The 12,682-nt window shown below is 51.8% G+C and overlaps 1 protein-coding gene across 2 annotated transcripts; it reads left to right on the top strand.

The window, feature by feature from the left end:
* Positions 1–11,593, top strand: LOC100089063 (cytochrome P450 2A13-like). 2 transcript variants are annotated; one of them, XM_029066143.1, is made up of 9 exons: positions 1–180; positions 560–722; positions 1,012–1,161; positions 1,518–1,678; positions 2,051–2,227; positions 4,760–4,901; positions 7,191–7,378; positions 7,968–8,109; positions 11,412–11,593. In XM_029066143.1, exons 1-9 carry the CDS (start codon positions 1–3, stop codon positions 11,591–11,593), a joined length of 1,485 nt encoding a protein of 494 aa, XP_028921976.1. The 2 variants fall into 2 exon arrangements, with proteins under 2 accessions (XP_028921976.1, XP_028921977.1); XM_029066144.1 differs by lacking the exon at positions 560–722 and having other exon boundaries at positions 1–202.
* The last annotated feature ends 1,089 nt before the right edge of the window (positions 11,594–12,682 follow it).

Raw genomic sequence — 12,682 nt, 5'->3', positions numbered from 1 at the left:
ATGTTGGCCGCTGGCTTAGTGACCGAGCTCCTGCTGGCCTGCGTCTCCATCCTGGTCCTGCTGTCCATCTGGCAGCAGTGGAAGGACCGGAGCAAGATGCCCCCCGGCCCCCCGCCCCTGCCTTTCATCGGAAACCTCCTGCATCTGGACCCCAGACAGATGAGCGACTCGCTCATTAAGGTAGCAGTCCTGACTGAGGAGGGCAGGGAGACACTGAGGGTGGGTTGGGGGAGTGGAGGTTATCTCAGTGGGATAGACAGAACCGACAGAATCCCCACGGGTGTCTGGAGGGGTCCCTGGGGACACAGGAGAGGTCCCCCAACCAGAAGTCCAAGTCCAACCCTGTCCCGGATCAGATGTGGAGGAGGGGAAGGAGGAGCTCCTGGGTCTTCACATGGGAAAGGGTGGGTGGGCAATGGACAGGTGTGGTAGGGAGTGGGTGGCGATCGGGGTGGGCCCCCCGACCCCAACGGAGGCCTGACTGGGGGCCGGGTTGGGTGGAGGAAAGCTTGGGTGACAGAAGTGACCCCGGCCGGTGCCCACCGGCTTTCTCCCCAAGATGAGCCGGAAGTACGGGCCGGTGTTCACCATGCACCTGGGGCCGCGGCCGGTGGTGGTCCTGTGTGGCTATCAGGCAGTCAAAGAGGCGCTGGTGGACCAGGGTGAGGAATTCAGCGGGCGCGGGGAGCAGGCCTTGTTCAACTGGCTCTTCAAGGATTTTGGTGAGCTTCCCTACCCGCCGGGCCCGGACCCGGGCCTGAGACCGAGAGAGGGCGGTGGGAGTGGGAGGTTCAGGGTCTCTCAGGGATACTGGATGGGGCTGGGGGGTGGGGGAAAGTGCCTGTAGGCCTGAGGTACACTCTCCGCAAGGCCTGCCTCCCTGCGGGGAGATTGTCTGGTCTGGTCCTTCCTCCAAGGGGTGGGGGGAGGGGAAAGAAGATGGACCCCCCCAGGGGGCCGCTGGTGGGTTTCCCTTTGATGACCTTGGCTGTCCCGTGGCTTGGGGGGCAGGGGTGATCTTCAGCCAAGGCGAGCGAGCCAAGCAGCTGAGGAGTTTTTCCATCACAACGCTGAGGGACTTCAGCGTGGGCAAGCGGGGCATAGAGGAGCGCATCCAGGAGGAGGCCCAATTCCTCATCGAGTCCTTGCGGGACACTAAAGGTGAGCAGAGGGGCACCGGGACTCAGGGTCTCCAGCTCCGACTCACCTTCTCCGGCTCCTGCAGCAAAGCTCGCGTCCCAGAGGGCTAATCCAGGTTGGAGCGGGATTGGGAGCCACGTCAGTCAGTCAGTCAATTAGTTGCATTTACTGAATGCTTACTGCATGCAGAGTCCTGTACTAAGCGCTTGGGAGAGCATAATATAACAATAAACATATACATTCCTTTCCCACAGTGAATTTAGTCTAGAGGCGGTGAGAGACAGAGATTAATATGAATATTAATTGTGGAGGAGAACGGGGGAGAGGAGGTCCAAGTGGGCCGGGCTGGATTTCCCTCTCCCTCCGCGGGACTTCAGGTGCTCCCATCGACCCCAGCTTCTTCCTGAGCCGGGCGGTCTCCAACGTCATCAGCTCCATCGTGTTTGGGGATCGATTCGACTACGAGGACGAACAGTTCCTGTCTCTGCTGCAAATGATAAGCAGAGGCTTCCAGTTCATAGCCTCGCCCATCGGACAGGTACCGGGCCCGGGGCCTCCGGGCGGGAGTCTCCGGGAAGTGCTGACATTGGTCGACGGGAGCCGGGGCTGGACCTCCAGGCTTCGCCCCAGGGCAGATGAGAAGCAGCTTGGTGTAGTTAATAGGGCCTGAGAGTCTGAAAGACATGGGTTCTAATCCCAGCTCCCCCACTTGTCTGCTGCATGACCTTGGGCAAGTCACTTCACTTCTCTGGACCTCAGTTCCCTCATCTGGAAAATGGGGATTGAGACTGCGACGTGGGACGGGGACTGTGTCCGAACTGATTACCTCGTATCTACCTCAACACCTAGAACGGTGCCTGGCACATAGTAAGCGCTGAACAAATAGCATAGTTATTAATATAATTCTCAGCTCTTCGACTCGTACCACTGTGTTATGAAATACCTACCGGGACCCCAGCATCAGGCAATGAAGCAGCTGCAGGGTCTGGAGCAGTTCATAGCCGAGAAGGTGCGGGAGAACCAACGGACCCTGGACCCCAACTCCCCCCGCAACTTCATCGACTCCTTCCTCATCAAGATGCAGGAGGTACCTGTCTGGGGGCCCCGGGCCGGGGGTGGGGGGCACAGCCCCAAGAACTGTGGCGTTGATTAACCGCTTACTAAATGCTAAGAGCTGAACTAGTCGCTGGAATAGATACAAGTTGATCAGGCCTCACAATGAGACTCACAGTCTAAATAGGAAGGAGGACAGGTGTGGAGTCCCCATTTGGAGGATGAAGAAAATGAGATGCAGAGAAGTGAAGTGACTTGTCCAGAATTATTCGTTCAACTGTATTTATTGAGCACCTACTGGGTGCAGAGCACTGTACTAAGCACTTGGGAGAGTACAATACAACAGTAAACAGAAATATTCCCTGCCCGTAACGAGCTTACAGTCTAGAGAGGTCAAACAGCTGAAACTAGAGGAGCCGGGATTAGACGTCCCCATTTTACAGATGAGGTGCAGATGTCTCCCACCCCCTAACTTTTGGGGTCCCTCATGTTTCAGTTCTGGGCCCCCTTCTATTCTCCATCTACACCCACTCCCTTGAAGGACTCACTCGCTCCCATGACTTCAACTATTACCTCTATGCAGATGATACCCGAATGTATACCTCCAGCCCTGATCTCTCTCCCTCTCTTCAGTCTCACATTTCTTCCTGCCTTCAAGACATCTCTACTTGGATGTCCTCTCTTCACCTCGAACTTAATATGTCTGAAACAGAACTTTTCTTCCCACCTAAACCCTGTCCTCCCCAACACTTTCATTTAATTCATTCATTCAGACATATCTATGGAACGCTTACTGTGCGCAGAGCAAGTACAATACGACAATAAGCAGACACATTCCCTGCCCACAACAAGTTTACAGATTAGAGGGGGAAGATAGTAATCGATGCTAATAAATAAATTACAGATATGTACATAGGTGCTGAGGAGCTGGGAGGGGGAAGAACAAAGGGAGAAAGTCAGGATGCTGCAGAAGGGAGTTGGGGGGCGAGGAGTCAGGTCTGGGAAGGCCTCTTGGAGGAGATGTCCCTTTAATAAAGCTTTAAAGTAGGGGGAGAGTCAATGTCTGTTTGATTTGAGGAAGGAGACTGTTGCAGGCCAGATGCAGGATGTGGTGGGGTGGGTGTCCCCGGGGAGACAGGTGAGAGCGAGGCACAGTGAGACAGTGAGAAAGTTAAGCGTTAAGGGAGCCAAGTGTGTGGGCTGGATTTAGTAGGAAAGTAGCGAGGAGGGGGCAAGGTGGTGGAGTGCTTTAAAGCCAGTGGTGAGGAGTTTTTGTCTGATGCGGAAGTGGATGGGTAACCACTGGAGTTCCTTGAGGACTGGGTAACATGTCAGAACATTTTTGTAGAAAAATGATCTGAGCAGCAGAGTGAAGTACGGACTGGAGGGGGGAGAGACAGAGATACTTTCCCATCACTGTAGACGGCACCACAATCCTACCTACCTCACAGGCCCACAACCTTGGTGTTATTCTAGACTCCTCTCTTTCATTCAAACCCACATACTCAATCCATCACTAAATCCTGTCGCTTCCACCTTCACGGCATCGCTAAAATTCACCCTTTCCTCTCCATCCCAATTGCTACCATGTTAATCCAAACACTCATCCTATCTCTCCTTGATTACTGTTAGCTCCCTGCCTCCTGTCTCTCCCCACTCCAGTTCATACTTCACTCCGTCATCTGGATCCTTTTTCTCCAAAAACGTTCAGGACAAGTCGCCCCGCTTCTCAAGTAACTCCAACTGTTGCTCATTCACCTCCACGTCAAACAGAAACTCCTCACCATTGGCTTTAGAGCCCTCAATCACCTTGCCCCCTCCTACCTCACCTCACTCCTATTACTACGCAAACCACACACTTGGCTCCCCTAATGATAACCTGCTCTCTGTACCTTGATCTCGTCTATTTCGCCGCCCACCCCTCACGCACGTCCTGCCTCTGACTTGGAACACCTTCCATCCTTCCTTCCGTCCTCAGTTACTCACCCACCCACCCCACTTCAAAGCCTTATTGAAGGCCCACCTCCTCCAAGAGGCCTTCCCTGACTAAGCCCTCCTTTCCACTTCTACTCCCTTTTGCATTCCTCTGACTAGCTCTCTTTATTCATCTCCCTTCCCAGCCCCACAGAGTTTATGTCTATATCTGTAATTTATTTATAATAATATCCATCTGCCCCCACCCCCGGATTGACTGTAAGCTTATGGCGGGCAGGGAATGTGTCTCTTTATTGTTGTATCGTTCTCTCCCAAGTGCTTAGTAACAGTGCTCCACACACAGTAAACATTCAATAAAAACGACTGAATGAATGAATAAAAGTGAACCCTCAGCTTCTTAGATTGTGAGCCCTACGTGAGACGGGAACTGTGTCTGAATTGATTAACCTATATCTATCTCACCGCTTAGAACAGTGCTTAACACAGTAAGGGTTTAACAGACACCACAGCGATGAAGTCAGGGTTTCCCCGAGCCCTGAGCCGGGGCTGGGGAAGGATGGGGAATTGTGAGCCAGTCTGGGTATGATGGCACCCAGGGCCCATGCCAACCAACCCCGAACACCAACGACAGGAAAAGAACAACCCCAACACGGAGTTCTTCCTGAAGAATCTGGTCACGACGGCCCTGAACCTCTTCTTTGCCGGCACTGAGGCGATCAGCACCACCCTGCGCTACGGCTTCCTGCTGCTCATGAAGTACCCAGAAGTGGAAGGTGACGGGGCCAAGAGGGGGACCCTGCCGCCACGGGATCCGCCCTATGGAGGGGGGAGCCATCGGGTGGCTGACCTGGCAAGGCGGCGGAACGGTCCTCCCCGTCCCCGATCCGGGCGGCAGTCGGGGGCCGGGAGCCAAGCCAAGATGGAGGCTCCGCTTTTCCATCAGCTCCTCGGTCTGATCCCGAGGCCTCCTTAGGGGGCTCCCCTTGCCCCCGCTGAGCAACGGGGCCAGTCCAGGGGCTCCTCTCACCAAAGGGCTCCACCGACCCGGGCCTGCGGAAGGTCTACTCTGCCCACGGCCAGGCCCCAGGACCCTGGCGGTGGCTCTGAAGGTGAGGTAGGAGCTCCATGTTTTTCTTTTAATGACATTTGTTAAGCACTTACTATGTGTCAAACACTGTACTAAGCACTGGGGTAGATACAAGATAATCAGTTCAGACACAGACCACATCACACATGGGGCTCACAGTCTTAATAATCATAATGATGATGAGAATAATAACAACAATAATGATGATAATGAGGGTATTTGTTAAGTGCTCACTATGTGTCAAGCTCTACTGTAAGCGCTGTGGGAGATTCAAGCTAATCAAGTCGGGATAGTCTCTATCCTACTCGGGGTTCACATTCTTAATCACCATTTTACAGGCGATGTAACTGAGACCTAGAGAAGTGAAGTGACTTGCACAAGGTCACACAACAGACAAGGGGTAGATCTGGGATTAGAACCCAGGTCCTCTGACTCCCAGGTCCAGGCTCTTTCCACTAGACGATGGTTTTTCTGCCCTCACCAGGTTCGGATGTTGCCACAGGGGACCTGGGCAGAGGAGGCTCTTCCCCTGTGAAAATCTGCCTCAAGGAGCAGCGTGGACTAGTGGAGACAGCCCAGGCCTGGGAGTCAGAAGGACCTGGGATCTAATCCTAGCTCTGCCAATTACCAGCTCTGTGACCTTGGACAAGTCACTTCACTTCTCCGGGCCTCAGTTTCCTCAGCTTTAAAGGGGAAATCATCATTCTCCCTCCTACTTAGACCGTGAGCCCCATGCAGGACAGAGACTGTGTCTGAGCTCAGTCAGTCAACGAGTCAGTCACATTTATTGAGTGCTTACTTTCATTCATTCGTTCAATAGTATTTATTGAGCGCTTACTATGTGCAGAGCACTATACTAAGCGCTTGGAATGTACAATTCGGCAACAGATAGAGACAATTCCTGCCCAATAACGGGCTCACAGTCTAAACGGGGGAGACAGCAAAGCAAAACAGAACAAAATAAAACGAAACATCATCAAGATAAATAGAATCATAGAGATATACACATCATTAACAAAATAAATAGGGTAATAAATTATATATACAAATATGCACAGTTCTGAGGAGAGGGGAAGGGGGAAGAGCAGAGGGTGGGAGAGGGGGAATGGGGAGGGGAGGAGGAGCAGAGGGAGAGGGGGGCTCAGTCTGGGAAGGCCTCCTGGAGGAGGTGAGCTCTCAGGAGGGCTTTGAAGAGGGGAAGAGAGTTAGTTTGGCAGAGGTGAGGAGGGAGGGCATTCCGGGACGGCGGTAGGACGTGGGCCAGGGGTCGACGGCAGGAAAGGCGCGAACAGGGGACGGTGAGGAGGTGAGCGGCAGAGAAGCGGAGCGTACGGGTTGGGCAGTAGAAAGAGAAAAGGGAGGTGAGGTAGGAGGGGGCGAGGTGATGGAGAGCTTTGAAGCCAAGAGTGAGGAGTTTTTGTTTCGTGCGAAGGTTGATAGGCAACCACTGGAGGTTTTTGAGGAGGGGAGTGACAGGCCCAGAGCGTTTCTGTAGGAAGATGAGCCGAGCAGCAGAATGAAGGATAGACTGGAGCGGGGAGAGACAGGAGGAAGGGAGAACCGAGAGGAGGTTGACACAATAATCCAGTCGGGATATTATGAGAGTTTGTACCAGCACGGTAGCAGTTTGGACGGAGCAGCTTACTGTGTGCAGAGCACTGTTCTGAGAGCTTCAGAGAGTACAATATAACAACATAACAGACACGTTTGTTGCCCACAATGAGCTTAAAGTCTAGAGATGAGTTTATGTCTTAGAAAGGGACGCCTAGGAAGTGCTTAATAAATATCATTAAAAAAAAAAAATTCCCCCTATGGAAAGTAGGCGCCTGTCCCCCGGGGACCAAGATGCCCACGCCCCCCTCCCTGCACCCCGGTCCCCCCGGCCCCTGTCCCAAACCCCTTTTCCCTTTTCCCCTGGGCCCCAGGCCAGCCCCTACCCCCCAGGGCTCCTGACCACCACCTCCCCCTCCTCCAGCCAAGGTGCATGAGGAGATAGGGCGGATCATCGGTCGCAACCGCCCCCCGAGGCTCGAGGACCGAGCGCAGATGCCCTACACCGAGGCCGTGATCCACGAGATCCAGAGATTCAGTGACATAATTCCCATGAGTATTGCCCACTGCGTGATGAAGGACACAAAGTTCCGGGGATACCTGATCCCCAAGGTAGCCAGTCGGGGTATTTGTTAAGCCCTTAGCAAATACCATTAGAAAAAGGGAAAAAAAGATGGCTGTCACCCCCACCCTACCCCCAAACAGTCCCAGGGAAAAAATAATAATAATGGTGACGTTTGTTAAACACTTACTATAGGCCAGGCACTCTTCCAAGCACTGGGGTAGATACAAGTAAAGCCGGTTAGACACAGGGCTTGTCCCACATGGGGCTCACAGGCTTAATTCCCATTTTACAGAGAAGGGAACTGAGGAACAAAGACGTGAAGTGACTTGCCCAACCTCACACAGCAGATGAGTCTCGGAACCAGGATTAGAACCCAGGTCCTTCTGCCCCCCAGGCCCGTGATCTATCCACTAGGCCACGCTGCCTCTCTAAAATCCCACTGTACCCACTAACATTGTCTGGGTACAGGCTGGGGGAAATGAGGGAGGGAGGAGGAGCTGGGTCAGCAAGGGAATGTTTCATGCTGGATAAAGGAGACCCCATGAGGGAAAGGAGGGAGGGAAGAATGGGGAATCCCTCTGCCGAGACCCTGTCTGCTTATCCCCCAGGCCACCCACCCCTTTTCCTCTCTCCCAGGGTACGGAGGTGTTCCCCATGCTTGGCTCTGTGCTTAGAGATCCCCAGTTCTTCTCTGCCCCCAAGGCCTTCGACCCTGGTCACTTCCTGGACGCTAAGGGCCAGTTCAAGAAGAGCGATGCCTTTATGGCCTTCTCGGTTGGTAAGTGAACAAGCCCAGAGGTGCTGTTCCAGACTCGAGAAGCGGGAAGCCTTATTTCCATCCCCCTGTGCCCTCTAACCCTGACTCCAAACTGACCCACAGAAAAGACAACCTCTTGGCCTAGAAGCTGGAACCTTGGCTAAAATCGATCAGTCAATCATATTTATGGAGTGCATATGTGTGCAGAGCAATGTGCTGAGCACTGGGAGAGGACATCTTAACAGAGGAGGTAGACACATCCCCTGCCCACAACAAGTTTACGGTCTAGAGGGGGACACAGACATTAATAAAATAATGAAATATGGATATCAATCAATCAATCATATTTACTGAGTGCTTACTATGTGCACAGCACTGTTCTAAGCTCTTGTGAGAGTACGATATAGCAGAGTTGGTAAATAGGGGCCATATACACAATGAGCTTACAGTCTAGAGAGGAAGACAGTCGTTAATATAAATAAATAAATGACAGCTATGGACATAAGTGGTATGGAGCAGAGGGAGAGGTGAATAAAAGTGCAAGGTTGACGCAGAAGGGAGTGGGAGAAGAGGAAAGGAGGGGTTAGTCAGGGAAGGCCTCTTGGAGGAGATGGGCCTTCAAAAAGGCTTTAAAAATGGGGAGAGTGATCGCCTACCGGATATGAACAGGGAGGGTGTTCAAATCTTGGCTTTGGCTACGACTGGGACTTGAATTTGGACATGGCCACAAGTTGAAATTCCTTTGATGACCATTAACTCTTCTGGGTGACCTTTGATCGATCGCTCCTGGTTCGCCCTCTGTCCCTTAGTGTTGGCCACCCAGAGATGGGGCCGAGTATAAAAGCATAAATGCTGTGGACGGGAAGGAGAAGGCAATAAATACCGACTGATTGGTTAGTGAATTGACTGAAGGAAACTATTTTACAGGTCTTAAGAAGCAGCCTGGTCTAGTGGAAGGGGCACGGGCCTGGAAGTCAGAATGACCTAGGTTCTAATCCTGACTCCTCTACTGGTTTGCTGCGTGACTTCGGACATGTCACTTCACTTCTCTGGGTCTCAGTTCCCTCATCTGTAAAATGGAGATTAAGACTGTGAGCCCCGTGTGGGACATGGACTGTGTTCAACCTGATTCGCTTGTATCTACCGCAGTGCTTAGAACAGGGCCTAGCACATAGTAAGCACTTAACAGGTATCATAAGAAACATCTGAGAGGTTCGAGCAATTGATCAATCATATTTACTGATTGCTAATAGTTTGGAGAGCACTGGTCTAAGCACTTGGGGGAGTACAGTATAACAGTATAACAGAGTTTGTGGACACCTTATCTGCCCACAACGAGCTGACAGGTTCAATCCCTCTGCTGCAATCTCAGTGGTGCTAATTGATCACCTGCCTCCTGTCTCTCTCCAAGCCAGCCCATACTTCACTCTGCAGCCCGGATCATTTTTCTATAAAAACGTTCAGTCCATTTTCCCCACACTCCTCAAGAACCTCCAGTGGTTGCCAATCCACCTCCTCATCAAACAAAAACTGCTTTGACTGGTTTTAACGAAATCAATCACCTTGCCCCCTCCCATCCCACTTCAGTACCACTCAGCCTGTTCACTTGGCTCCTCTAATGCTAAGCTTCTCTCTGTACTTAATAATGGTGGTATTTGTTAAGCGCTTACTATGTGCAAAGCACTGTTCTAAGCGCTGGGGGGATACAAGGTGATCAGGTTGTCCCACGTGGGGCTCACAGTTTTTATCCCCATTTTACAGATGAGGTAACTGAGGCACAGAGAAGTGAAGTGACTTGCCCAAAGTCACACAGCTGACAAGCGGGGGAGCTGGGATTTCGGTCTCATCTACCTTGCCGCTGACCTCTCCCCAACATCCGGCCTCTGGCCTGCAGTGCCCTCCCTCTTAATTTCTGACGATTCCTCTGTCCCCCTTCAAAACCTTAATGAAGGCACATTTTCTCCAAGAGACCTTCCCTGACTAAACCCTCGTTTCCTTCTCTCCCACTCTCTTCTGCATCACCCTGGTTTGCTCCCTTAATCACCCCCACTCTACCTCCACAGCACTCAGGTACTTATCCGTAATTTATTAATATATATTAATAACTATCTCCCCTCCAGTCTGTAAACTCGTTGTGGGCAGGAAATGCTTCTGTTGTATTGTTATATTGTACTCTCCCAAGCGCTTAGTACAGTGCTCCGCACAAAGTAATAATAATTCTGGTACTTAGTAAGCACTTACTATGTGCCTAGCACTGTTCTAAGCACTAGGGTAGATACAGAGTCATCAGGTTGTTCCACATGGGGCTCACAGTCTTCATCCCCATTTTACAGATGAAGGAACTGAGGCAAGAGAAGTTAAGTGGCTTGCCCAAGGCCATACAGCAGACAAGTAGCAGAGCTGGGATTAGAACCAGCGTCCTCTGACTCCCAAGGCTCTTTCCACTAAGCCCCGCTGCTGTCTCGCTTAATAAGTAAGCACTCAGTAAATACTATTGATGATTGTTGATTGACGTGTTTACCAGATGTGAGGCAGGGACTGTGTCCTCTGACCTGATCTGACCAGATCATCCCGAACCTAATCCAGTGCTAGACATATGATTACTGCGGCATATATTAAGTGCTGATTTGGTGCTAAGCAATGTGCTAAGCACTGGAAGAAGGACAGAATAATCGGTTCAGTGAGTCCCCGTCCCATTCAGGGAGCACAATCAAAGAGGGAAGGAGAGCAGGTGCCTTACCCCCGTTTTACAGATGAAAAAACTGAGGTTCGGCAAGGTGATTTGTCCAAGGTCACATTAGCAGAACATGTCTGTCGCATGTCTGTCAACTCTGTTGTATTCATTCAATCATTTTTATTGAGTGCTTACCGTGTGCACTGTATTGCATTCTCCCAAGCACTTAGTACAGAGCTCTGCACCCAGTAAATGCTCAATAAGTTGACTGGTTGATCGATTAGTGCCTGGATCTCTTGGATCCCAACCTCATGCTCATCCTAATAGCAGGTCCCACCCTTTCAAGAATGACGCCTCCCCACACACACACACATACATGCAAACAACCTCCACCATTGTCTTGAGGCCGGACCCATAAATGTTTTCTCAGACCTAGCTTCAATCCCTCTTACTTCAATGACTGAAGCTCACCACCTACCCCACTAGCCTGGGGCAGGGTGCAAGAAGTCTTTCCTGCCATCTCATTTTTAAGCTTCCTTCCTTCCTTCCCTCCTTCCCTTCCTCCGTCCTCCTCCTCCCTTCCCTTCCCCTCCTCCCTTCTTTCTTTTCTTCTTTCTTCCCCTCTTTTCCTTCCCCCGTCCTTCCCCAGGCAAGCGGTACTGCTTTGGGGAGAAGCTGGCCCGCACGGAGCTCTTCCTCTTCCTCACCACCATCCTGCAGAATTTCCATTTCAAGCCTCTCCCGCGGACCGCGGACATCGACATCTCTCCCAAAATCGTCGGCTTCGCCACCATCCCCCACAATTACGACATCAGCTTCCTGCCCCGCTGAGCAGGTGGGGCCGGGCTGTGGGGACACGGGGGCGTGGGGGGGGGGGCATTCCGTTTAAGATGTGAGAGGGAAGGACCCCAAAATCACCATCATACAAGAAACCAATAAATGACAATGGCTCACTGGGAGTCCCCCAGATAACTCAGCTTCCTTGGACGGGAGAGTTTCTTCTAAATCTACAGGGGTCTCACCACCAGATTGGAGTGCTGCCAGAGCGGGGTGCAAATAACACCATGGGTCTTGTTCTGTAACCAACTGAGCTATGATCTCAGTCACTCAGTCAGTCAATCACAAACAGACACATAACAGACAAAAATAAACATAATAAAGAGACATATCCCCTGCCCGCAGTGAACTTACAGTCTAGAGGGGGAGACAGACATCGATAGAAATAAACTACAGATCTGTACAGGAGTGCTGTGGGCCTGGGGGGTGGTGAATAAGGGGAGCAAGTCAGGTTGACACGGAAGGGAGTGGGGGAGGAGGAAAGAAGGACTTTCGGAGGAGATGTGCCTTCAATAAGGCTTTGAAGTCGGGGGAGAGCCAATGTCCATCAGATATGAGGAGGGAGGGTACTCCAGGCCAGAGGCAGGATGTGGGCAAGGGGTCGGTGGCGAGATAGACGAGATCGAGGTACAGTGAGGTTAGCCTTAAGAAGAGTGAAGTGTGCGAGTTAGGAGGTAGTAGGCGTGTAGCGAGGCGAGGTAGAAGCGTGCAAGGTGATTGAGTGCTCTGAAGCCAGTGGTGAGGCGTTTTTGTTCGATGCAGAGGTGGATGGGCAACCACTGGAGTTGGACACTTCTCCTTCCCCCCAAGGAGCTCACGGTCCACAGCAAGAGACAGACCTTAAAATAAACGATGAATATGGCTATAAGTGTTCAATCCTCAGCCTCTCAGCCCTCTCCTCTAGGCAGCTGAGTTTGGAGGACCTCTTGCCTCCCCTTGCCACCCGCATCCTTTCCGCTCCGTGGCCCACAATCCCGAGCCCGGAACGAGAAGTTCTCACATGATGAAAAAGCCCAGCCCAGAGGAGTGGAGCTAGGAAACACGACACCAGAAGGAACCAGGTGTCGGAGACCAGGAAAATTG

This window comes from Ornithorhynchus anatinus, chromosome 5 (assembly GCF_004115215.2).
Source record: "Ornithorhynchus anatinus isolate Pmale09 chromosome 5, mOrnAna1.pri.v4, whole genome shotgun sequence".
Taxonomy (NCBI): Eukaryota; Metazoa; Chordata; class Mammalia; order Monotremata; family Ornithorhynchidae; genus Ornithorhynchus; species Ornithorhynchus anatinus.
The sequence above is the reverse complement of the archived record's forward strand: the minus strand, read 5'-3'. Positions and strand labels throughout refer to the sequence as shown.